Here is a 26,950-nt window from a genome sequence, read left to right on the forward strand (position 1 = left end):
GTATTTTTTTTTTTTAATTAAGATTCTTCAAGTCTTTTTAGCTCATTGCAAAGATAATGCAATCACTTTAAAGGGACCTTAGTGTTTAGCCAGACTGGGAGTGCCTTTCTCTTTAGTTCTTTTTCCCTTATACCACCTGGTTACAAAGGCAATTGTATTATTAATGGTTTAATAATGTTTAGGCTTCTAGATCTGTCAGATCTGCCTGAATGTAGAAATAAAAAAAAACACCTAAGACTCCTGGATAGCAACTTAATGCCCTTAAGCTTTGTTTAGGAATATGTTCAACTCTGCTGTGGCAGCTGCCCTGGACCATGTGTGGGTGTTCATTGTCTGTGCAGAGCTCTTGTGTAGTGGTGCTGGGCTTCTGGGCTGAGATGGCACCTCAGTCTTTGGCTTGGAAGAGTGGACTGATCCTGTGGGCAGACCTATGGGACATGGTGGCTCTGATGGCACTCCCTGCACCTCTTTGCCTCTCGCTTTCCATCCGGCGCTAGTGTGTGCAGCAGCCTCTCTGCTGCAGATGCTCACCATCTGCCAACCAGCAGCTGCTCCTGTCTCCTCCTCGCTCCCTTCTCAGGGATGGCTCCTCCAGCATTGCTCTTTTCCCCTTGGCAGCTCTGTCACTCCTCTGTGACTCAGCTTCCCTCATTCCCTTTGTTTTAAAGAGGGATCAAAAACAATCTGTTCCATCTTCGTGTCCCAAATGGAGCATCTGATCCTTTTCGTTCTCCAAAATTACTCTGTACAACTGTAGCTCTGTAATGATACAGAGAATAGTGCCAGAGCTGGCACTGAAGGAAATTGGATTCAGTCCTTGGGGCCAGCCTTGAGCCTCCCTACACAACTAACCACAGTAGTGTCTTAAAGAATTGCTACACTGAGTGTTAGCCTTGCAGGCTTCTCAAATACCTGGTGTTTAGCCTTCATGTTGCCAGAAGTGCACTGGGGAATGTCAGCCACAAAACAAATTCTGTTTGGCTTTGGATAAAAAAGGGGAGCAGCTGGGAAATGTGAGTGGTTTGCTCACCTTCTCCTAGCTCTGCTGATTTTATAACTGCAAGCAGCAGCAGAGCCAACTAGAATGTGGTTCTTCCTTAAACTAATCTCAATTTCTTGAATCCAATAAATGCTAAAAGGAAGGTGGAGTCTTTAATACATAATGAATATGGATGAACTTAATCCAATGCATAACGATAATCTTGTTTGAAGACCTCTGTTTAATATTTGCAGGGTGCATCTGCTTTGATGTATTTCCTTCCCTGTTTCTTGGTGACTTCTGCTCCTCACCTGCCAGATTCTGCTATCTTGCTCATGTCTTTAAAGCTGGTTATTAAAACTATCTTTAGTTCATTTTGTGAGCGCAAAAAAAAAATGAAGTGCTTTTGCTCATAGGATTTCATAGCAGAATCAAACATATTTAGGTTTCTTCACAAATTTTGCGGAAATAGGATGAAGGAAGCAATTTCCAAGCAGTATTTGTAGTTAATTTTGTCCCTGGCTTTTGAATGAGAGGCAAGTATATATATCTGAAAGCACATAACATTGTTTTGTTGGGTTTTTTAAAAGTTTCTTAAAACAACAAATAAAAATGTGTTCAGAACTGACTGGCTTCCACTTTCTGCCACTGTAGAGCTTTTGACTCTGACCTGTGTAGTTTGAGTGAATATTTTAGGTAAATAGCTCTCATGCTGTTGAGTCTAGATATACCAGTTGATACTTTACATACTGAAAATATCAGTTTCCTTCTTTTATGTTTTTCCCGTGTTACAGGACTTTTATTTCTGTTATCCACTCACTGTGGCTGCTCTTAAGTGTGGACAGAAAATTTTTAAACTTTTTGTTTGTCTGCTTCAGATCAAAATCCTATGACTAGCAAAAATGGGAGGGGGGGGGGGGATTGTGTAGGTGAAGTAGAAGCTATTGGGGAGATTTTTAGATCTTGATGCATGTATGGATTTTTTTTATTGTTGTTGTTTTTGTCTCTTGCAGCCAATAAGAAGAAAGAGAAAGAGCGGCCGGAGATCTCCCTCCCGTCAGACTTTGAACACACAATTCATGTGGGGTTTGATGCAGTCACAGGAGAATTCACAGTAAGTGAAGCTGCAGGAAGAGAGAACTGTGTGGTTTAGCTTATTGCTAGGAGGAGCCAGGGCCCATTAATCTTTTATATATTAATGCTGGAAGGGCTATTACCATCATCTAGTTTGATCTCATTTGAAACACATCTGCAGAGGTTACCCACTAATTCATGCTGAGAGACTGTCAAACTTGGCACATCCCAGGAGCTCAGGTTGCCAGCAAACTTTTCCTTTCTTGGTTTTTTGGCTGCTGTGGTCAGCTATGTGTGGTATATCTGTCTTCCCTTCCCTTCTCTTCCCCTCCCTTCCTCCTCTAGAGCTGAAATAAGTCTATAGTACAGCCTCTGTTCCCCAAGTGGGGCTCTGAGAGTTTTCCTTTGGGAGGCACACAGCTGTGTACAGCTACTTAGGACAGAACATGTATGTGCTGCCCTAAGGCTAAATACCAGATGCTTTTATGTGTGGTGGGGTTTTTTTGTTTATTGACGTGCTGTAAAATACTGTAAAGACAGAGTTGTATTTCATCATCATCATTGTATTTTCACTCTTATTTTGGTTATTAGATAGTATTTCCTAGCAGCAGAAGTTGTTTGTGAACAAGGTGTTTCTCCCTGTCTGTAGTATGCTGCTTTTTCAGGGACTTTATTCCCCTACCCTGAGTCATGTGCTCACATGTGTTTTGCATGGCATCCTCTAGACTTGCCCAGGTTACCCCACCTGTACTAGTGGGCCATTACCTGAGGGGTGCATCCAGCCATCCTTTGAACAGGGAGGATAACTTCATTGCTCATGGATCCCAGTCTCTGCCACTTTGTCCATACAAACTGTTATCCCTGCTGGTGAGGAAGGGCACAAGTCTGGCTGTTTTTCAGGTGTGTTTATCTTTTGGCTGAAATGATGTCCCTATTATGAAATTCTGACCTTCAGATGTGGAGTTAACACCTCTGCTTTCCCAGCTCTGGTTACAGAGGGCACCATACTGCTGTTACCAAAGAACTCTAGTGCTACCAGAAGACCCAAATGGGTGTTGCATGTCCATTGTGCTGGAGGCTATACAGTGCATGTTACTTCTGTAGTCTTTCTTGGGTATACATAAGTACATGAATACCTGTGCATAAAGGATTTTGTGGTTTGTTTTGGTTTTTTCTTGAGGCTTTTCCCAAAGTGCAGCAATTGGTTCTTCTCCTTTCTGGTTTTTGAATTTTGCTCTGCAAAGGACCTGGGAGTCACCCAGAGACCCAAGAGCAGAGTGACATTTACATGCCCAAGTGTGATTTGTAACACAGGCAGTGGCTAGGGACACACACATTCACCACCTCATTTTCTTTCCTCTCCTCTTCTGTCCTCTTTTCTCCCTACTTCCCTCACAATACTGTGTAACTCCAAAAGCTGGGGCAGAACTGTGGCAGTGGAGTTATGTTTTGTGCACGTTAGACCAGCTTTGTGTTACCAAGGTGCCTCTTCCCACAGGGAATGCCAGAGCAGTGGGCACGCCTGCTGCAGACTTCCAACATCACCAAGTCAGAGCAGAAGAAGAACCCCCAGGCAGTGCTGGATGTGTTGGAGTTTTACAACTCCAAGAAGATCTCCAACAGCCAGAAGTACATGAGCTTCACAGGTACATGGTGATGGTCTCATGCGGCTGCTTTTTCCAGCTCTCTGTGGTCAGGGCATGTGGGGCTTCTTTTGTTAATGGACAAGTAGGTCTCTCTTTTCAAGGAAAATGTGAATGAGATTCTCTGGCTGCTCAAGCACCCTTCTTCCTTTAAAATGCTCTTCTGTTAATCTGGATGCCCAGCATAGCTGCAAAAGAGGAGGTCAGTCAACTGTCTGAGCCTCCCAAACACATCCTTTTTCTGATGCTCACAGCCACAGCCAGCATCTGGAAAGCAGATCCCAGACTGCTGGGACTGGGTTCCCCCTGATGAAAGTCCCTGGAGAAAACAGGCAGCTAAATTTTGTACCAGTTTCAGTTTGCAGGGTGGGTGTGGATGTTGCTTTTTGTGTACTTGGGGTGAGAGTCTCTCTGCTCCCATGTGCCATGGTTGAGGAATGGGCCTCAGCTGCCTGGGTGCTTGAAAATTGCTGGCTGGGTTCCTCTAAAAGTTGAAGCTGCCAAGGTTTTGTGGCTCTCTCTATGGGTTATCTGCCCTCTGAAGGACATCTCCAACCACCACTCCTTTTCCTTTCAACTGCAACTCCTTTCCTTTCTAAATATTAACCCCTACTTTGGTTCTTTTAGGGGGATAGAACCATGTCAGAAGATCTGGTACTAATTAGGAAGGCTCCAAGCAGGGATAAAAGCACAAATATTCCCCATATGTGCCTGGATAGTCAAATGAGAAGCCCATCAGTTGACTTGTGGGGTCCTCTCTGCTATTCCAGGAAGTTTAGGTGGCTGAGAATGAACATTTTGCAGTCAGGAGTCAGCTGCCGTGCCTCTGCTGGGGACTTAGTCATTGATAATATTTTGTGTACATGGATGGAGGACAATATTCATTCAGGTTTTGCTCTGGGCAATTCCACCCTCCTGCTGCAGGGATTTGTGACCCCTGCATTTGTCTGCATTCATTTACCCTCTGTTCCTATATCTTCCAGGGTTCAGCTGGTTCTGGGAAGCTGCAGTTAGGGAGCTAAGTTTGGGAGCAGCCTTTTTTCCTCCCTTTTCTAAAGAGAGCTTGTTCCTTGCTCCTCTCCCCACTTTTGCTGCATATATAACTCATTTATAATGGCATTATTATCTGTCTTTCAGATAAATCTGCTGAAGATTACAATTCATCTAATACGTTGGTAAGCTTCACATTCTGTCTTGAGTTTGGGGATTAAAAAACTTGCAAAAACTAGTTAATTACTTGTAAACTTGTAGTTTGCTTCATGTTTTAAAATCTGAACTATGTATATTTGTATAGTGAGTACATGTTTATAAAAACAGGAGTGCTCCTTTCACTTTTTTTTTTTCAACTGGTGGAGAATAAAGCAGATGGAAGTAGGATTTATAGTGAATTAGTGAATGGAAATTAGTGAATTAATTAGTAGAAATAGGTCTGTTTTCATAGAAGTTGGTCTTTTTCTACACCCAGAATTTGATAACTATTCTGCTGTCAGGTTTTATTTCTCTGTAAACTGTTTTATAACAAAGTTTATTTACTAACCTGTGAGGTCTGATTTACTAAAGCTAATGTTGATTAACTAATCTCTAGCAGAACAGGAAATAAAAGGTTCTCCTTCTCTCTGCTTGACCTTTACTCAGTTCTTGCCAGGTCAGACACCACTCCTATTTGCTTTGTTAGGAGACATGATACATTTTTGTTTGTGCCTGTGAGATAGAAGAAACAAAACTTTCAGTTTAAGATGGTTCATAAAACCCCACAATTCCCTCAGCTCTTGTTTTCTCATGGCCATGTCATTACCTAGAATTAGCTTGTTTTTCTCCCTTCCAAAGGCAGCTTATTCAGATCTGATAATTTAGGACTCTGGAAAAAGAAAAGGAAAATGTTTCTGCCATTGTTCATAATTACACGTCATTGTACATCAGTCCTCAGAAGTTTCAATATCTGAGGTTGGATTTTTAAGTAAACACTGACAAAAGCAATAGTTACCAGTCTACTGAGATACCCAATGCCCTCCCTCAGGCCAGTCTTTAATTTTGGGGATATTCAGGAAATTCCCAGTACATAGTTTTTCCTTGTAGTTTTTGACAAGCTCAGTTTTTGTGTTATGGCAAGAGCGTTTTGACAATTATTTGTCAGGATGATGATGACTTCAAGTATTTTAGGCTCGGTGAAATACTGTGTTGCTTTCCCCCTCTTTCTGAGGATTTTAATACTTTTCCCCCCACCACTCTTAGGGAGGTGATGATGCACAAACAGAACTGGTCTAGTGGGTTGAGGACCTTACCAAGTTTATTCTGAAATGTTTGTAGTGTAAAGGATGTAATGAACTTCTAATCCAGTGTCACATGGATAAATTTAAAAGTGACTTTCATTCCTAATCACAGTATTGCAGAAAATTCCAGATAATTTTTTAACCACTTGAAAAACTGTTTTTAAACAAAATAATTATTCTTATTTTTCCATAAATTTTTATGGGAAGTAATTTAAAAAGTGATTTGGAAAGATTTTGCCAGATTCTGCTTCCAAAATCTCACATTAATTAATTAGTTCTCAATCACCATACCAGAAGTGATGCTAACCTGACCTCTTAACCTTTGGAGAAACAATCATTAAGAGTTTGATGTGAATTCTAGCATTTAAAGTCTGAAATCTTCATACTGAATGGTCAGAGTTTGAAGCAAGCAAAAAGCCCTAAGAGACAGTATAAATAGGGACAGATATTTCCAAACTTGGATGTCCCAAAATTTGCTGGTCAGCTGTGTGGGTGTTGGGAAAGCAGTGAGAGAGCCCAGGTCTCCTCAGGTCCTTGGGAAGAGGATTGCTGTCACTCAGGCAGATGAGGAGCATGAACAGTTGTGTCAGGCAGTGTTGGACTGCACATCCATTTCCCATGAAGACCCAGGAACCTTGGGTTTTGAATTTTTCAGACACTATAACTCACCAGCCCATTCTGATTATTGCTTCAGTGCAATCTCTGTTAGGAGCTTAATCCAATGTTTGTGATTTTGTTTATAATGTGTGATTGGGTTTTGATTTCTGCTATTTGTGCAATTCCACGCAGAATGTGAAGGCTGTCTCTGAGACCCCTGCAGTGCCCTCAGTGTCTGAAGATGAGGATGATGAAGACGATGCAGCTCCACCCCCTGTGATAGCTCCACGACCTGAACACACCAAATCTGTGAGCAGAAATTCTTTGTTCAGCCTGCACTGCTGCAATCACAGTCAGGCCTTGGCTGTGGCTCTTTGTCCCTCTGCATGGCTTGATGCTGAGCCCTTCTTGGGAGCAGGAGGGAGGCAGTGGGAGCCATTCCTTCTGGCAGAGTACCTCAGTGTTGTCACCTGCCTAGTTGTGGGGTGCATGAGTCTTTGAGTAGTGATGCTAATTGCTAACAAAGCAGCTATAGAAATGCATCCCTGACAACAACAGTAACAAGATGAATAGAAGTATTTAAATCTTCACCTGACTTGTGTGTTTTTCCCAACAAAATTAGATATACACCCGCTCTGTGATAGACCCTCTTCCTCCGCCTACCAGAGATGTGGCCACCTCTCCTATTTCTTCTCCCTCGGAAAACAGCACAACAGCACCCGACATGCTGGTCAGGAACACGGAGAAGCAGAAGAAAAAGCCAAAAATGTCAGATGAAGAGATACTGGAAAAATTAAGTATGTCCTTGTTCTCTAAAAAAGTTAAATTCCAGGTCCTGCTGTGTTGGTTTCTCAGAATGTCAATAAGCTGAAACGTTTCCCTGTTTTGCAACCCCTTACTGAAGACATGGGCCCACAGTCACAACACAAAACTGGGGGAAGATGTAAGGGGTGAGCTTGAATTTAGGCTGAGCCCCTGTGATACTGGCTGAAGTCTCCAGGGAGCTGCAGATCCTCAGGCTCTGCAAAACAAGCCCTGAATAAGTATCATCTATTTAACTATGAAGTCTGAGATCATTCCACATCTTATTCTGCAGCTCTGAAGCATGAATGATTATATTGTGATGTTAGGCATAAGGTGTCTAAAAGATGGAGAGAAAATTAATGCATCCCCAAGTTTGCCTTCTTCAGTATCATGGTGTAAAGTGGCTTGGTTATTTTTAAGTGCTTTAACATTTTGTGGGTAGCCAAATTGGTGGGTTTTTTCTGAGAAAAATTCATCAAGTCTCTCAGATGTGTCCTCCTGTCTTTAACAGTTTCTACCTTCAGTGCAAGTGCTCCCTTGCTGCCTGGTGGTTTTGGGTTATGCTGTGGTATATCCAACAGCTGAACCAGCTCTTTGATGCAATTGATTGCTATCCTCAGCCTGAGCTAAGTTTTGTTAGAGTAGAGCATTTCTAATTCTTTGAACTACTAATCCTGTATTAGTTACATCCATGCCTTGCTTGTCAGTTGACTTAAATTGTGTTAGCACCTCTATGATAAATCTGGCCTCTTTGGTTTAAGGATATATTTGTCAGTATTTTAGGAGTAAGAGTCTAGTAGTTAGATGAAGACTTAATCTGAGGATACAACTTTAAAAAAAGTTTAAAATATTAAAATGGTATCTGAGTAACTAATTTCTCTAAATAAAGCCTAAATTAACTTGATGGTTTATTAATTGGAACGGCTTGCTGTTGGAAAACTCACACCCATTGTTTCAAAACACCAGCTTCACTAACTCAATTAGCAGGATTTTTGTATCATTAAGGATTCAAGACATTTTTGTGACCAGGCAAGGCGAGCAGCAACTGTGGCAGGAAAGAAAAGTGCTATTCTAATAAAAATACACCCACTTCAGTCATGCAGAGAAGTGCAAGTGCTACTTTTGGGAGTGTTGGGAAGCAGATGTACCTTCTGACACCTTGCTTGCTCCAGGTGTCAGCTTCTATATGTGGGCTAGTCAGAAAAATGTTATGAAGTTTTAATCTTTAGTCTTAATCTAAGCAAAAATGTCTTTCCACTGAGGGCAATGGAGCTGTAGTTGTGCAGACAAGCAATCTTTGGACATTTTAGTTTAACTAAAATGATTAAAACTGTAAAGCAAAAATATATTTACACATACAAAATATGTGCTAAATGGATGCAAAGGTTAAAAGGAGGCTGCTCAATCCTTACCTCTCAGCAGAAACACAGCATTGGTGCTAACATTAATGAATCCTCACCTGACTCTTTGGAAGGTAGGAAATGCAGCATTAAACTGGGCAAAACTGGCAACTGCCACTTGTCATCACTGCATTTTGTCCAGTCCTTGCCTTGGGGAAGCATTTGCAGTCTGAGCTTGTAGCCTGTGTTAGGCTTTGAGGGAAAATTTCTGAGTATTTGTCCAGAAATACCAGTCCTCAGGGCAGACAGCATTGCTTCTGTAATTGTAGAGTGGGTTTTGTGAAGCCAGATTTCTCTTCCTGCCCTCCTCTCCAAACACGGGTGGTATTCCCTACTTCTGCCTTTGTCTGTCCTAAACCCTGTGGGCTTGGCTGCTCTCCAGTGGAGTCTGAAAATAGCCTGCTCCTGCTCTGCTTGCTACTGGATTTCTTGGCTTAATGGCCAGGAGCAGTTTCTTTGGCAGTATTGATCTGTTCGGGCTCAGCCCTGGACCCTGTGACAGCAGCACCGTATGTCGGCAGCTTCGGGGACTTGCAAACACCAGCTCGGGTGCTGCTCTGCGTCCCTTGATCCTTTCAGCCACCCTGGTGCTGTTAGAGAGGAGACTGGCTCCCAGCTGAGCTCTAGAAATTGCTGGCTCTGGTTCCTTCCCCCTAAAAAGGGTGTCATTCCTGCCTGCCATAGGGGAGTTATCAGTATCAGTTAAAGTTTGCAGCCACTTGGAGCCCCGTGCTGCGGAACACCAGGCAAAGTGCTTTTCCCTTTGAGGAAGGCAGTGAGAGACTTCTGGTTTTAGGAGAATGGGCTGAGGTGGTCTCAGGTTGCTCTCCAAAAGCAGAGGGATGCTGGTAACTGCTGCTAAAACCTGTGCTGCCTGTCAGTCTCCTGGAAAAGCAGCTCAGCATTGCCCAGGAGACAGGCAGGGGAGGTTTGGCTCTCTCTGGAGGCTCTCTCTACCTTCTCTCCTGAGTCATGCAGCCCAGTCACTGGGTCAGTAAATGGTTGTGGTTGTGCTGGTACAAAAAGATCATAAATGCTTTTTTTGCTGCTACAAATTGTCATGCTGTAGGGAAATCTTTGACTAGTTTTATAACAGACTGTTGCCTCCAAGATGATTGAGAGCCCAGCCTCCAAATTCATAGACATTGCAGTGCAGGGACATCTTAGATCATCCAGGGTGTTAAAGCTGGGAGTGTAAGTAGCAGGTTTCCAACAAATTACTGTTTTTCCATGTGTCAGGCCTGTCTATCCCCATCCTGCACCTAGTAATGACTGCCAGTGAAGGTTAAATGTTCTTAATGTGTGTGTCCCATCATTTCTGGAGGGAAGTTCCTGATACAGGGGAATGCTGCAGCTGGGATATGTGTAAATAACTGAGGACTTCCTTGGTGTCCATGTGCCTCTGGATTTCTGATGAGTGGCTCATGAGACAGAGTCTACTGTGGTCAATGGAGCTGTTCTTACAGTTAGCTCTTGTAGCTGTACGAAAGAAAGCCTTGAAGAAAATCCTCTTTTTTTTTTTTTTGTTTTTTATAGGAAGTATCGTGAGTGTGGGCGATCCAAAAAAGAAGTACACGAATTTTGAGAAGATTGGACAGGGGTCAGTATATGCTTCTTCTCTGGCCTAAACCTTTCACTTTCTTATGCTAAGAAGAATTCACTGAAACCAGGCTAAGTTAGCTTGCTGGAAAGGCTGTTTGGGATACTTTAGAAAGTTTCTTTTGTTTGGTTGCTTATTTATTTTCTTCTTTTTGTTTTTATTTCTGGCTGTTTTGCTGGGTTCCACATCCCCTCAAATCTTCTCCTGTTCCCGGCAAAGTCACAGGGACTGGGTTTTTGTGGAATTGTGTTGTAATATAAGAAATTATGCCATTAGATAATCAGGTTGTTAAATACAGCTACAAGCAGGGAAAGAGCTGCAAGACCATCTTCAGTGTACAGATTTGCTTCTGAATCAGCTCTCCTCAAGGCATGTGCTGTGCTCCTCTAAGCAAGGTAGGGGGAAAGTAGAGGTTGTAGGAGAGACTGTACTGAGGCAAAACACAGATCTGCAGTCAGATCCCTGTGCTGAGGCTCAAACTCCTGTTTTCCACACTACAATGCCCCATTTGTTTACTTCAGCTGATCCTGTTGCTCTGTTATCATGTTGGGCATTCTGCAAGCCAGGGTAGTGTGGTCATGCCACTTGAAATGGAAAATACTCAGTCTTACAGTTTGCTGGTTTAGCAGCAAGGGTTTGGATGACCATAGTGTTCCTTATTAGGAACTTTTCTTCCCATAAATCCTCTGGCTTCTGCCTCAACAACAGTCTTGTCTCAGAAATATTTCAGATTATGTTTACCACTGGAATTATTGCATGTAAAGGAATGGGATTGAGAGCACTTCAGAGAGACAAGTGGGAAGGGGCATGTGTTAAGCTCTCACTTTTACTTTGAGACACTAACAAATAATTTCTTTTTCTTTTCTCTGTTTTGTTTAGAGCCTCAGGTACAGTTTACACAGCAATAGATGTAGCTACAGGACAGGAGGTAAGTGCTGCCAGAGTACCACAGCAGTGGATTTTGGATTGCATGCCAAAAGTTCAAGTTGATGCTACAAAATAAAGACTGTCTTTCAGGGATTCATGACATCTTATTTTTAATGAGGTCTTTATTTACTTACTAATGAGACATGGTTGAGTGGTCTGAGCAGAGAACTGGAAAAAATGACTTCACAAGTTTTGATTACTGAATCATTTTGTATTTATAAAGATTCTTTCTGTGATTGCAAAGGCTAGAAGCAAATGTTTGGACTGGGCAGTTCCTCAGTAAAAGTTTCTCTCTTCTTCCCCAAGATTGCTCCCTGTCTTCATGCAAGCTCTTGTATTTGCCCTCTGCTCTTTGCTTCCTACACTTACAGGACTTAACTTGCATAGAACACACTTAACTTGCAGACACCCTTTGCCCACTTACTTTCTGTCCTTGAATTGTGAGACAAGGAATGCCTATCTTTTCTTTTTTTCCCTCACAAATGTTAAAAAGTGCCATACTTACTGCCTGCATCATAAACTAGTAGTGATGGATAGGCAGCAACTGTGGAAACCTTTATTTCTAGATGGAGGATTTTTTAAAAGATGAAAGTTTGTATTATTCCAGATATATTTATGGAAGTCTGCAACAATGTGTGTCTACTTTGCATTTGTACAATGTAACAGTTATTCACCAGCAAACTTCATAATTGTACTTTTTGCTGAAATTCCTTCCCTTCCTTTTTCAGTTCCTGAAGAATTAATACACTTTAATTGCAGCCTTTAAGGAAGGGTTCTTATATTTATTTTGAAGCAATGAGAAATTTTATAAGAAGAGGAAGTTCTTTGATAATTTTCTGCTTTCTTTCTGGACCCCTTGGGTGACTCCATTGTGAAAATTTGAACTCTTGTATTACAACAGACTTTTAAATCATTCCCATTACGCTAGTGTGTTCAGGCCCTGAATTTTTAAGTCTGCATTTGGGATCACTGTAACTTTGTAATGCTATTGCTTGTTCCTTTCTGTGAAGTGCACTGAACTCAGGAGCTCAGTGCAGGGAAACACTGGGAATTTCTTTATCTGCATAAAATGCCTTCCCTTTCTTCTTCATCTTTTATTCTTCCCTCTGGTCTTGTACAAAGAGCAGCCTGGGGTTTTTGTTTTTGTCTTCTTAAAGTACAGCCCTCATGAGTACTGTGGAAAAGCAGCAAGTCTGTCTCCTCTTGCCTTCTCGTGTGTTGGGATTTTTCTATAATCTTCCCTGCTATACTATCAAAATGCTAATTGTATCCATCTATATTGGCACTCTGTGACTTGTTTTTTTTTAATCCTTGCTTTTGTGAGTTACCGTAGTTGCTGGCTCCAGTTCATTCACCCAGGCCTCTTTCTCTGCATGTAGCAGTTTTGTAAAGCAGTTTTGTAGTTTCACTTCATTCCCTTTGCCTAAATATCGTACCAAAGGCTGTTGAGTTGTAACCTCTATGAATTATCTCTGCCTCCAGCTGTGCTGAGCAGGTTTACTGTTTGAAAGAGCCTCTCAGGGCCAGGGGCTCTCACAAAGTACTGGTAGTGTGGAAACTTGAATACAAGAGTTACAAACATGTTGTAACTCTTCCTTCCTGCTCTTTGCATACATACATGCAGAGCAGGCATCCTAAAACAGGAAGAAAGTTACTAAACCAAAGGGTTGCAGCTGAGAAATCCATCCCTCTTGCCCTTCAGGCATGACTGGACATAAAGCTGACTCAAATTCATTTCTTTTCAGCCTTTTATCTTAACATTGGTGCTTCTTTCTCCCAGGTCTGGTTGTGACAAAAGAAATAGAGTTATTACCTTGAAGTACCAAACCTGGTTGTGTTATTTACCCACCCTACTTTAGATTTCTAGAAGCCGAAATATGCATGGTAACAGGGAAAAAACACCAAAACAATTTCAGAAACATCCAGGTAGAAATAAAATACATAATAATCCTTTCAGAAACAAAAAGTTTACCACTCCATACCAGAGCAAGGGGATCTCTTCTTTGTTACCAAGAAACTGTAGATGGGAGGTGGCTATCCAGCTGTGACACTAAAGTCCAGTATGAAAATTGCAATTCCCCTTGTTCTTTTTTTCATTAAGTATCATCCAGCATAAGTGGAAATGGACTGGCTGCAGGAACCTGCAGAGTTATGGAATGGTAATTCAGTAGCTGATGATGAAACAGTGACCTCATGATCCAAAGGTGTTTTTCCTCCCTCATGTGGTTGTGGGACTAAATTGATTGGTACTGGCAAGTTTCTGGGGACTCCTGCAATAATGCTTTACTTGATCTCTTTTCACTGCAGGTTGCAATCAAACAGATGAATTTGCAGCAGCAGCCCAAAAAAGAACTGATTATTAATGAGATCCTTGTGATGAGGGAAAACAAAAACTCCAACATTGTCAACTACTTGGACAGGTATGTCAGTATTTGCAGGGCTCACAGAGGGACACTGGAAAACAGTTTCTTGTCAGTGTCTTAAGGGTTCCTGGCTCAGCTTAATGCAGGTGTAGGACAACCTTGCACTGCTTAAAGCATTGTGGCAGTGTGGGTGGCCTGGCAGTCTCTCTCCAGAATGAGAAAAAACAGGTATCTGAACCAGTGTTAATGGGATGTCTAGGCTCTCTTGAGAGATGCTGGCAACTAAGGTCCTGTCAGGACTTCATTTTTCATCTCTCTCCTTTGCCAAATTTGACACAACAAACTTGCTGCTTATTTCCTTCCTGTTACTAAAGGAGAAGTAGAAACACTTTGAAATGTATTATTTCTATTTGCTTTCTTCTTCTTCTCTTCTCCACTGAGCAATGCTGGTGTTCTGCTGCCAGAGGAGCAGACTGCTTGCAGGGTTAGATGCAGTGCTGTCCCTGTGACTGTCCACTGAGGTTTGTGCACAGTAGCATGATAGCAGTGAGGGTGAATGGCATGTGACACATGACATGAGGGGTGGGGAGACCTCAACACAGCTTTGCAGTACTTTAGGGGACTTTTAAGAAGAGGGAGAGTGACTTTTAAGGCAGACAGTGATAGAACAAGAGGGAACAGTTTTCATACAAAAGAAGGTAGATTTAGGTTAGGTATAATGAAGAAATTCTTCCCTGTGAGGATGGTGAGGCACTGGCACAGGCTGCCCAGAGAAGATGTAGCTGCCCTGGCAGTGTTCAAGGCCAGGTTAGATAGGGCTCTGAGCAGCCTGGTGTAATGGAAGATGTCCCTGCCCATGGTTCCAGGTTTGGAACTAGGTGGCCTTTAAGGTCCCTTTGAACCCAAAGCATTCTATCATTCCATGATGCTGGAAGCCCATCAGGCAAAAGCATTTAATGGTGGCTTGAATTCACCATCAACATCACAGTGCTGCCTTGTGTCAAGCCTGTATCAGTCACTTGTTCAAATTCTAGCTAGCTCAAATTGAGCTGCAGCAAGATTTTCAGTGCTGCACTCCACATGTGAATGTAGCAGTTCTGATGAACCACAGGTTTGCCTTATTGTAAGGGTAAAGACTGCTTGGGTAAGGTGGGCTGCAGACTTTAATCTCAGCAGCTTGCATTTTTTGGAAGATAGAAAAAAGGGATGTGACCTAGAATCTCTGGAAATTTGAGAGAGGATTTGCACACTTTTTTGCTCTGTGTGTATATCAAAATCTAATCAGCTGTTTCTTTAATAGGTTTCTTTTGCAGGCTTTTATTGTCTTAGCCAAAAGAGGTAGTACTTACAAACTGCAGCAGTTGATTTGCTGAATTTTTGTGGTGCTGTGTCCCATACAGAGCTGTAAAGAGCTACTTTGTTGAGGAGACAGAAAGTCTGCTCCTGAAATTTTTATGAGAGGTGTGTGTGCAGGGATCTGATGCTGGGCACACACCCTCTTCCTAGACAGAGGACAAGAATGTTACCAGTGTAAAATGAAACAAGTGGTAATGAATTGCAGCTGGGCTAGAACTGTTATTTTCCTCTGGCTCATTAGAGGCTTTGTTTTGACAAAACTGAGAGTTCAGGCTCTTCCCATTAGAGAGAATCACTGTGTACATTCACTTCCTTGTCTAGCCAGTGCATCCCAGCTGCAGGATAGCTCCATGTCCTGCTGTCTTGTTCAAACTTTAGGCAACAAAAGCTGCTGCTTTTGTCCTCCACTTTCACTAATCTTTTTCAGAGGGATTAGCTTTTGTTTGAGTGCTGCACATGGACAGTACAGCAACTGGAATAAACATGGGGCTCCTTATGCCTCTTATGCCACTTCAGCTCTGCAACTGCAGGATTCTGTTGCTGGGGAGCTATGTCCCTCTTTTCCAGCCTAAATGTGTCTGTGTTTCCCAAGTGCTGATATTTGGATGGCACTTGCTGGCTTCTGCCTCCTGCTAAAGGAGATGGAGGAAGGATGTGCTGATCACTGCAAGCCTGGTTTCTGCTTTGTGGTTCTGTTACAGTATCTGCCCTTCTGAGTCCCTAATGGCAGCTGCAAGGTAGTTATTGGCATAAACCAGCTCTCTCAGCCCCTGCCCTTATGCAAGGGTTTCCTGTGCTTTGTCCTCTGTTAACTGCCTGGCCTACTTGCTTGTGGTTGAGCAGCTTTTCTGCTGCAGCCGTAGTGGCCAGCGTTGCACAAAGGTGTGCTCTGATATTTAGGATAGTGACATGGCCTATTTCAGCTGTACTTAGGAGCTGGATTTAGAAGCATCTGGCTCTGAAGACAGTGACATCAGTCTTCTGTACAGACAAACAGCCACTTGTGCTGAGTTACCTGCTGGAGGTGCCAGAAAGAGGCCCTCAGAGCCCTGCTTCTAAACTCAGCCATCTAAACACAGGCATCAGATGCCCAATGCTAGTCAAAGCAAACTCCTGCCCTTTAGTTTTGTTCTGAACAACTCCTTAACTTAATAAACCCCCAAATAAGTGGTAGCCTTCTTTACCCCAACCCCAAACTGTAGTAAGGATGGATGGATGGTCAGTGAATAAAGCTGAAGATGTGAGACAGTCATGCTACAAGAACACACTGATTCCAGGCTACGTTCATGTTTGCATGTTGGAGGCAGGTTACTCATGCAAAATTCTGTAATGAATGAACTTGCACTTCTGGGCAGCTCCAAATTCCATCAATTTCATCAATAAAGAATGTGTATTTGTGATGGAGAGGGCTTGGTGAACAGCTTCCTAAGGTATCTAAGTGGAGGCTGAGGAACACCTTACGGGATCAGATGTTACCTGCTCTTGCAGATTGATGAAGAGAAAGCTGTAGATTTCCTCACAGATTTTTCATCAGGTTTTTCTTACAGCCAGCTTGCTCTGGAAGGTGACTGTGGGTGACAATATGTGACACCATGCTGTGCCTGATGTCACATCACAGCAGTGTGTAGGTGTGTGGGCTTCCTGGTGGTGTCTCTAGAACTGCTGAGAGAGTGGGTTTGAGTCATGCCTGCAGTGGGCAGCTCAGTGACTAAGACTGGCAGGAGAGTGGAAAGATCCCTGAGACAGTAGCACCCTGGAATGACATTCCTTTGGTGGCAGCTGACAGGGAGCCACTGTTAAGTTCCCCTCCCTGTGTGTTATGTCAAATCTAGCAATTATTGAGTTGCCAGGATCTTGGCACATGTTTGTGGCTGCTCATGGCTCAGCTTTGGTTTCACAGTGTGGTTCTTGGCTCGCTCCATCTGTTTTGGCTGCAGAGAGATACCAGCTTGCTCCCAGCATGTGGAACCTGAGATTGTCATGCAAAGAGCCCATTCTGCCCTCATTCTTACAGTCAAGTGCATTTGAGCTGCAGAGAGTGCTACTGGCAGTAAAGGGAAACCTTGTGATGTCCATGGTGGGTGATGTGTTGAGAGGGTGCTGATAAAATCTGCAGAGAGCCTGATTTGGCAGAAGTGAAGAAGTAGCTATGGCATAGGGGCAGGAAGGAAGAATGTGGACGGAGTTGGGCTTTCAGAGCCCAACAGAAAGTAAATGACCCACAGAGTTAGCAGAATGCTTCTGAAAGCAGTCTTGCTGCTCCTCTCTCACTCAGAGGGGCTGCTCTGCATGTGGTACTGCCATTGCTGGGGTCTGTAATGCTGGGAAAACAAAATGCCAGTGCATCAGCTTCTGTTCCATAGTGGAGTTTGAGACCACTCTGCTGCAGGAGCACAGCCCTGTGCCCTTGGGCTTTGTATCCTGGAAGAATCTGCAGATGGCACCTTCCTACATAGTCCTCAGCATCAGCAAGCCAAGACACCAAACCCACTTTGTCTCCGGAATTAAAAGCTATAACTATAATTAAAAGCCATAACTATAACACTGCTGTCATCCAGGTGTAGCTCAGGCCATTATTACTATTTAGGAGGATTTTTTTCATAAGCTTAGTGTTGTCAGTGTGTCCTTTGGGGGTAGATACCACACCTTGCTCACTCCTGTGATGTCTCTTATCTCTGTCTGCTTTCCATGCCAAGCTTAATGGCTTCTTTCTCCTTTACTGTTGCTTTCTACCTAGTTGTTCCCTAGTACCTATCCCAGCTTTTGCATTTGGCTCCTGCCAAATCCATTCCTCAGGAGGATCAGTGTTTTATAGCAAAGCAAATGTGTCCTTGATGAACTCTAAGCCAGATGAAGCTTTTAATTAGATTCTGTCCTCTCACTTTTGACTCATCTGTCCACTCACTTGAAAAATGAGAGGATAGGCTGAAAAGGTGGGTTTTCATACTGATGATTCCTTCCTTCAGGAATGTGTCATCCTGATATATTTATTGGTCATGGAAGTCTGTGTTGATGGGTCCAAAAAAGGGCAGAAATAGTTGGTGGGGTTTTTTATTTGTTTGTTTTTTCTGTGTTTTCTTTTTTTGTTGTTGTTTGTTTGCTTGGTTTGGTTTTTTAATTCTTTTTGTTTTTAATGAGTTATTGCTGAAGTCTTCATCCTGTCTTCCACTTTTAAACATGGGTACACACACACTCAGGAGAGAGGAATATCCCAAGTGACTGAGAAAAGCCTCTCTCATCTCAGCTGTCTCCTCCCCATCTTCCTTTTTCAGAAAAGACCTACCTTTTGGGGGTTTCCTTTTTTAAGTCTTTAGAACTGCTGTTTTGTCCAATAAGGTGTACTCTTTTGCCTTTATGAATGGTTCTGAAATTTTCAGACCAAGCCACAAACTAGTTTGATAATGTGGAAAAGATTGAGGTGATTTTCAATTGCACGATGCTTAAAAATGAAGTGCTCTGAAGTGATCGGTTGTGGGTAAGCATCTTTTGAGTCACAGCCCAGAACTGTCCCTGGGCTGAGGCAAAGCAGTCAATTGCTTAGGACAGCAGGATGCCTCAGCCACCTCTTCCAGTGCAAGAGCCACTGCTGTGTGACAAATATTGGGGTTGCATGCTTGGGCCCCATCCTTGAGCAGTAGCTCTTTGCCTTCTCTCCCAGCAGCAGGAGCAGTGATTAAAGTCAGGTCTGCATCCTTTCCATGGCAGAAATACTCAGCCTTGCTTTTATGGACAGGAAACTTGTAGCCAGCTCTCCCACTACATCTCTCCTCATCATTCTGCACTCACCCTTCTCTTTGGTCATTCAGGTTATGATCAGATGCTCCCATGCACAGAAAGTACCAGGAGTATGTGGTTCCCCAATACTGTTAATAGCAGCTCTTGTTTTTATTTCACTTGTGAGAGAGCTTTACTACCCTGTGCATTCTGATTTTAAAATCTGGCTTGGGCTCTTCAGTTACCTTGTAGGAGAAGAGCTCTGGGTGGTGATGGAGTACTTGGCAGGAGGCTCCCTGACCGACGTCGTGACGGAGACCTGCATGGACGAGGGACAAATCGCCGCCGTGTGCCGGGAGGTGAGGCAGCACTCGGAGGGACCTCTGCTTGGGAATGGGACATGGACTTCCCACAACCTCTCACTGACTCCATGGAAAGGCTTCCAGCTTCTGTAACGTGACAGTCATCCTTTCAGTGGGTGGATTTCACCTGGGAGGATGCAGCATACAATGCTAGTGCAAGCCTCATGTTTCACTCCAGCGGCAGGAACTAGAGTGGGAAATGGGGGTGGGATCCTCTTGGTTTTGTCTGTTCTTCAAATCTTTTGGGACTAACTTGTCCTCCTAGGATCTGCTGATCCCAGTGTGACATCTCTCTGTGGCCCTGCACATACTGAATATATGAAAGGTCCTAACACTTACTACCAAAAATGCACAGTCTGTTTGAGTTCTTCACTTGGCTAATTGTGACTGGTGAATCATTTCATGCACAGTAAGAATATCTCAATTATTTTTCAGTGTCTCCAAGCCCTGGAATTCCTCCATTCAAACCAAGTTATTCACAGGGACATCAAGAGTGACAACATCCTGCTGGGAATGGATGGCTCTGTCAAACTAAGTATGCAGGGAACATTACTGCTGATGATTTATCAACCCGTGCCAGTTATCTTCTCTGGGCCAGGCATTTTAGGGAGATGGGTGTTTGAGGTGCTTGATGCTGTCATGAGGAACAGGCTGTAGAAATGCTACTGTAGATATTTCTGTGGCATTTGTTGTAATGGAGATTGGCAAACACAAATCCTTGTGAACTGATACCAGACTTGAAGTGAGGCTCGGGCTTCGCTTATCTTTGGGCCACCTGTTTATGTGAACTAAAATAACAGTATTTTAATGCTACTCCAGTCCAGAAAGCTGGGTTGGAAGGTGTAAGGCTAGAAGTCTGTATTTATGAACAACCTCTTCAGTCTGGAAAATACTGCAGGTACTCAAGGGCCTGGGGAAGTGGAGGGAGAATTGAAAACTGTGTAACTAGAAATCATTTAATCTTACAATGCCAACCCAGACTGGAGCTTAAATGTTGTTCCCTCCTTGTGGTATTGCTAGTAATGAAAATCTTGGGACTGTTCTGCCTGTTGGGTGCTAAGGTAGCTTTGTGCTCTGTCCATGCAGAAATAACCCTGGAAACCAGTGAATTATTATCTTCCACCTCTAGCTTTAACAGAATGGTGCTCCCTTTTTCTTCCTCTCAGTTCTGTTGGCTAGCACCCAACAGGCATAAATAAATCTATTTTTGTCGGCAGCAACAGCAGATATGACTCAAAATTCACAGAGTGCAGATATGCTGAGTAAGGTGGGGTTTTTTTGCACATAATTGCTTTTTAAACTAAAGCTGAACTTTGATAGAGCCAGGTCTCAGGAGCATTAGCAATGAATAACTGACGGGGGCCAAAGTGCTCTACTCTTATGGAATAGCTTCTTTAAGCACAGTGTGCTGGTGCCAGGCTGTAGTTTAAAGTTAGAGAAATCCCTGTGGATATGATGCAGTAACCTTCTGGATCTGAGCTGCTTGTTGGCTCTGCTGGAAATTTGCCCTGTTTATGAACCATATGTCCTTTCCTGGTATTTACCCTTGATGAAAACTCAGCTAGGAATCAGTTTAATTTTCATAATTCTCCCTAAAATTAGACCTGTGATGCCACAGGGGGTCAGGATGGGCAGTGCATCTTGCTGTGTTGATTCTGCTGGGCTCACAAGAACAGATTTAATTTTCTTCTGGTGAGCCAAATACAAATAAAGCATAGGGCGCAGCAATCTTTGTATGAATGCCCTCCATCTTTGCCTCTGTTCAAAGAAAATAATCAAAATAAATTTAGGTCCTTTAATTTATTGCGAACACTCTTTGCTCTATAAAATAAATGCTTCTTGAGGGATGATATGTCTACAGGGGAAGTAATACCCATGGACTGAAAATATCACCAGACAGTGCAGCCTGTGGTCAGGAGGGTGTATCTAGTTCAGTCTTGCATTAATTCCTGTTTTCACATACCCAGGAAGGGTCTTTAGACCATATATTACATAGTGTGTAACATCTGTGTAATGCTGCAACACAGGTGAGTGTCTTAACTTCTGTGTGTGGTTATTTCCTGATCCCCATCTTTCACACAGACAAATCAGCAGCTCTAGAATCCTCATGGCCTCAGAGAACCAGGTTTAGAAACTTAGCTCTAAACACCATCCTCTGTGTTAGGCACAAAACCACTCCTCCTGTCACAGCTGCGGCAACAGCACACCAGACCATGCAGCAGGGTGAAGCATACTGTAGCTCTGGTGTCTGTAAGGGTTGTTTTTGGAGAAACTCGCTGATTCCTATGTCTTTTCCCTCCACCCTGTTTTAATTTTGCAGCTGACTTTGGCTTCTGTGCCCAGATCACTCCTGAGCAGAGCAAGCGCAGCACCATGGTGGGCACGCCGTACTGGATGGCCCCGGAAGTGGTGACGCGGAAAGCTTACGGACCCAAGGTGGATATCTGGTCTTTGGGGATCATGGCCATCGAGATGATCGAAGGAGAGCCCCCCTACCTCAATGAGAACCCTCTGAGAGTAAGAGAGTGCTTTTCTCCTCAGGTCTTCACTAAGCTGCTGGTGGAGCTGAGCTCGTGAATCCTCTGGTGTGGTTTCATCACCTCCTGCCCTGTCTTAACTCAAATGATCCTGTGGCCTCCTTACATGTCATAGTGAGAAAACTGAGATAGTCTTACTAAAAAGCCATGGTTTGCTCTGGGTAGCAGAGGTGTGGGTTCTTCTATGAGTTAGATCATGCACACTCATAATTACCTGCTTTCTGGGATGCTAATAGAGGCAGAAGTTCTACCTTAAGGCAACAATGCAGTCATGTCTTCAAACTTTCTACCCTGGCAATGAGAGAATTCTCCTCTAAGAAACCTGGTGTAGTGGAAGGTTTCCTGCCCATGGCAGAGGTATTGGAACTAGGTGATCTTTCAACCAAAAGCATTCTATGTTTCTGTGATTCTATTCAGTTCTATTCTAGTAGGAGCTTTTTCCTACGGGCAAATTTTTCCTCCTTGCATGCTCCAAGTGAAATTCAAAGTGTAATAAGCCTTTAGACAGGGCTTAAGCCTCCTGATGTCTTTCCTTTGTTTAATTATTAACAAAAGGAGGTATGCTGTCAGCGTGTAGGGACATCACTGCTCTTAATATAAGCCAGGTTTATGGCTTTTTCACTCGTTACACGGGTTGGAGGGATCTAGAAAAATTCTATTTAACTTTTTTTTCCCATCTCTTGCATTGGAGGGGATTTTTGGGACAGAAGTGTAGCAGCCAAGAAGACTATAAGGAATAAAACAGTGCTGAGTTAAAGTAACAATACTTTGGCTTCATTTAACTCAATTTATGCCGATTCCCAGGCTACCAGACTGTTCCCATGGGATGTGTTGAGTGATGTGCTCAAAAAGCCTGTATATTAACAAGTCTCTGACAGATTTCTGTTTCTTTTGAAAATTAATCCAGGAAGTTTCTCACATGAAATCCTGAAATAGATGAATTTTGAGTCTCTCGATTCTCAGAGGAGGATGTATGTGAATGCTTTATCCCCAAGCAGTAGCAAAACTGCTTTTTTCCTGCAGGAAAGATGCCCAAGGTCTGCTGGACATCCTTTGTGAGGAGCCAGCTGCATCTTTATAATGTTGATGTTTTAGGCCTTGTGCACTCAGGCAGAGTACCAGCAGAAAAAAATCTATTTAGTCAGGGTTACCTTCCCATGAGGATATAATCATTACAGGAGTAGTGATAGAGTCGTGCCAGTTAACTTCCCTATGTAAACAGGGTCTGGAATGTTGGTTTTGTCCTTGTAATCTCAAGAGAGGGCTGCAGGATCCCAACCCAGATTACAAGGGTAAAACAATAAAGGATTGGATCTCATCCACAAAAAAATAGGGCTGGCACAGCTATTCTGTTTGCTGAAATGTTGGCATTGATTCGTGACCCTGACAAGGTGGGGTTTTTTCCACCCTATTGAACTGTGGGGAGGGAGAGGAGAAATGGGTGTCTCTAATCCAGAGATGGAATCTAATCTTCATAACCTCCTGTTTCCTGGGTGCTTGTTTTTGTCTCAGGCCCTGTATCTCATTGCTACTAACGGGACTCCAGAACTGCAGAATCCAGAAAAGCTTTCACCCATATTCCGAGACTTCTTAAATCGCTGTCTTGAAATGGACGTGGAAAAGAGAGGCTCTGCAAAAGAGCTGCTACAGGTATGTGATGGGGAACAAGACTGGAACATATAATCACAGAATCCTGAGTGAGGCCAGGCTTAGGGGTGAGATCTTGTTTGAGGTCTTTAAGACTGCATCAGCTGAAAGCACAAAGGTAAGGTTGCCTCTCAGGGGAAAAAGGCAACTGAAAACCACAGTCCTCAAAGAAAAATCTATAATAAAGTGATAACAGACTGCTCCCTTTCCAGTACTGGCTACTGGCAGCAGCTGTGCAGCATGTTCTGTGTCCAAACTCAAACAATAGCTGTGTCCCAGGCATGCCAGATGCTGAGCCCCCCAATTCCTGTGGTTTCTTCATGTGGCTGGTCATGACATCTGTGTGTGTTGTCTTGTCATGCTTGTTCCAATTTGGACAGCAAGAAGGCTTCTAGCTATCAGATATTCTGGCTGTCTCCTTTTGGGATGAGGGATCACTAAGCTCTTTGAAATATTCATGGCTTCAGTTAACTAGAGCAGTTCACTTTTACCACATTTTGCCTGATATTACTCCTTAGAGAGATGATGGAACAAATCTTGTGAGATATCTTAATTATAGAATGGCTTGGATTGGAAGGAACCTTAAAGATCCTCTGGTTCCACTTCCCCAGCCATGGGCAGGGACACCTCCCACTAGACCAGGCTGCTCAAAGCCCCAACCCACCTGGTCTTGTACAGTTCCAGGGATGGGGTATCCACAGCTTCTCTGGGCAACCTGTGGCAGTGCCTCACCACCCTGTAATCAGATATTTCACTGAAAACCTGGTGTCAGTCTGAACTCACAGTGAAAGTTGAGGACCAAGCTGCCAGGATTTTTATCAGCATGGATGAGAGGAGTGTTTTGTGCATTCTTTCTGTCAAATTTGCCATGAGGGTAAAATATGTAAGTCTTTATAAAATAGATCTGTCATTAGGAACACTCAGACCTTAAGTATCAGACAGTTTCCATTTTGTTTTCCTTTCTCTCTACTAATTTGTGTAGTGGCTTGGATGTGTTGCTGCCTTCTGTAACTATAATGAAGCATAAACGTCTGACAATATGGTAGTAGCTGAAAGATCATTTTTTCTTCTGGACTTTTCAGTCCTAAAATATCAGAAAGAAGTTACGTTCTGTTCCTCAGAGCAGGAGAACATTCTGACTGTAACACTTCAGCCTGTTATTAACTACCTTGTGGCCATGGAATGTTTACTTTTTATTTTTTTTCCATCTCTGAAGCATGTTGCCTTGGATGATTGATTCCTTCTGATGCTCAAAAGTCTTGTGGATTATTGTTGCTTTTTGTTTTCAGAACAGCTTGTGGACTTGCCCTTCACTCTCACTTGAGAGCTGTTTTGATAATCAATATTGTTTTATTTAAAGAAAAGCATCTTTGTAGGAGACTGAATGGTGCTGTGTTGTGCAAGCTCTGTGCTGCTCTCCCAAATTTCATCTGCTTTGCAAATTTGTGATATCTGGTAGAAGGCCAAGGCAATGCTTTCTCCAGGCCTGTGGCAACAGGGAACAGGGAAATGAGAGGTGATTCCTGCATGGAGCCCTGTCCCTTGTGTCTGAAACCCATGGGCTGATTTTGGTACACCTTCTCTCACACTGGATTTCACTATAGATTTTGCAGCTTTATAGTTCCTCAGGGGAATTTGCTGAGTTTTGCTCGATCTTGAACATATGCAAGCATTGGATAATTTAGCATGTGTTGGGTGCAAATCTCTTCATCACTTCAGGCAATCCCCAAAATTTTGTCATAGAATCCAGAGCTTCTGGATTGATGTATTCAGAGACTAGAGTAGGTTCTTAGATTTCATATGGGTTTAGGTGAAAGTGCTTGGAATAGCCACTTCTGGGGCATATTCTGAAAAATCTAACCATTTTCCTTTTGTTTTGTCCTAGCACCAGTTCTTGAAAATTGCAAAGCCTCTATCCAGTCTCACTCCTCTGATTGTTGCAGCTAAAGAGGCAGCCAAGAACAACCATTAGAGTGGTGAAGTCAACACAGTCATCATGTCAAGACTTTCAGATGTTCATTTCAGAGACTGAATTACTTGCCCTTCTCCCCTTCTGCTCCTTCTTCACAGGCGTGTTAAAACCTTGACTTGCCCTGGAGGGTGGCAGAGGCATCATTCACTGTATGTGGAAGGGCACACAACAGGACATGGCTGATCTTACATGGTGAACTGTCCCTCCATCCTCGTGATGGGGACAAGAGGGGAAGAACATTTTGTATGGGTGAGAAGATCTTTCTGAGAGCGTCTGAACCTGACCTACACGTAGTGAAGCCAGTTCATTTTCATATTTCTTATGGTGTTTATTTTTAAAAATAATGTGGAGCCTTACACCATGTTTATCTTATTAAATTAAATCTTTTGCTGGCTGCACTTTGCCTGCTTCTGCCAAGCTGCTGTTACACCATGGAGGCTGCTCTGTGCTTTGGATGACTCAAGGAGGGAAGGAAGCAGGCAGCAGCACTGTGAACAGCTGTCAGCTGAGAGGGGAACAAGGGGGTGAAGGTGCATCCCTCCTGCAGCACTGCTGGATACTTGGAGGAAGCATGGACAAAGCCTCTGTGTGCTGCCTGCAGCCATTGAAGAACTCAGTTCATGGATGATCTCTTTGCCAAATGGTGTGAACTGCCCCCTACTCCCCCGTCCCCCTTTAGAGGCAACTCTACTAGTTAAACAAATCTCAAATAATTTTTGTTGTTCTAGGAAATAAATCACAGGAAGAAAATGACAGAGAGCTCTTTTAGGGTTGTTTTATCAGTGCTGTGAGGCTTTTTAGAGATACTGCCCTGTGTGATTAACAAACAGAGCGGTTACTATTGTAAAGACAAGATTTGCCCGCAAAATATATTGAAAACTCTTGTTTCTTAGAGCAAGTCCAATGGAAAACAAACTGATGATGAATGCTGCTTTCTCTGTGGAGATGTGGGGACACAAATTTTTTGAAATGATGGTTTCTTTATGCTACTGATTCCTTGGGTTGCCCATAGTCTGTAACAAACAACAGGAAATCTGGAACTACTAGAAGAGGGACTGGTTGTAAACACTGGGCTGATGTTAAACTGTATACTGATTTTTTAATAAAGTGACTGCTGCGTTTCTTAACTTTGGGATAGAGGAGAACTGGAGAATTCACTGTCACCAGACAAGTCTGTCATTGCTTATATGGTCACCAGCTATTTGTATGTGTTGGATGAAGTAATTTAACCTTGTTTTTTACCTCTTCTTCTACAGTCCTGGGATAGCAAGTGGCTCCCAAGGGCCACTTTACACATAGTGAAAACCATACAAAAAATGTTTATTGTGACTGTGGGAGCTGCTTTCTCTGTACTGCTTTGGTCACATATGGGGTGAGTTTAAACCTATTCTGGAGTAACCTCTCATCGTTCTGTTGGACAGAAATTCATTCCTTCATGCTGAGACCTGCTGCTGGCTCAGCCCTTTCCTCCCTGGACCTGGGCTTTAATTAAATATATTTTTCTGGTTTAGCCCCACAGTCCATGACAGCTATTACACTAGCTTTACTGGGTGTAGGTACTGTGTGAGTTCTTTTGCTTCTGAGGGGCCTTCTTCTATCCTTTGTGCTCCAGGGCAGTCACTGTTTGACAGAAGGCTGAGGGGTGAAGTCTGTTCTCCCAGTTTGCAGCCTCTCTCCCTTTGTGTGTGTATATTTCATCTCCAGT

At 43.1% G+C, this 26,950-nt stretch overlaps 1 protein-coding gene across 11 annotated transcripts in view; it reads left to right on the forward strand.

Moving 5' to 3' along the window:
* The window catches only part of PAK1 (p21 (RAC1) activated kinase 1), a 98,929-nt gene extending 72,557 nt beyond the window's left edge, over positions 1-26,372 (forward strand). For all 11 annotated transcript variants that reach the window (XM_077174109.1, XM_077174103.1, XM_077174099.1 and 8 more), the window contains 13 exons: positions 1,993-2,093; positions 3,552-3,699; positions 4,834-4,871; positions 6,756-6,872; positions 7,186-7,360; positions 10,304-10,367; positions 11,247-11,295; positions 13,602-13,714; positions 18,969-19,086; positions 19,525-19,624; positions 21,410-21,606; positions 23,139-23,276; positions 25,159-26,372. In XM_077174109.1, coding sequence (XP_077030224.1) covers positions 1,993-2,093; positions 3,552-3,699; positions 4,834-4,871; positions 6,756-6,872; positions 7,186-7,360; positions 10,304-10,367; positions 11,247-11,295; positions 13,602-13,714; positions 18,969-19,086; positions 19,525-19,624; positions 21,410-21,606; positions 23,139-23,276; positions 25,159-25,245 — 1,445 coding nt within the window. In that variant the 3' untranslated portion in view covers positions 25,246-26,372. The remainder of the gene's footprint in view (positions 1-1,992; positions 2,094-3,551; positions 3,700-4,833; positions 4,872-6,755; positions 6,873-7,185; positions 7,361-10,303; positions 10,368-11,246; positions 11,296-13,601; positions 13,715-18,968; positions 19,087-19,524; positions 19,625-21,409; positions 21,607-23,138; positions 23,277-25,158) is intronic.
* The last annotated feature ends 578 nt before the right edge of the window (positions 26,373-26,950 follow it).

The sequence above is a fragment of the Agelaius phoeniceus genome, chromosome 2 (genome assembly GCF_051311805.1).
Source record: "Agelaius phoeniceus isolate bAgePho1 chromosome 2, bAgePho1.hap1, whole genome shotgun sequence".
In the NCBI taxonomy this organism is placed as follows: domain Eukaryota; kingdom Metazoa; phylum Chordata; class Aves; order Passeriformes; family Icteridae; genus Agelaius; species Agelaius phoeniceus.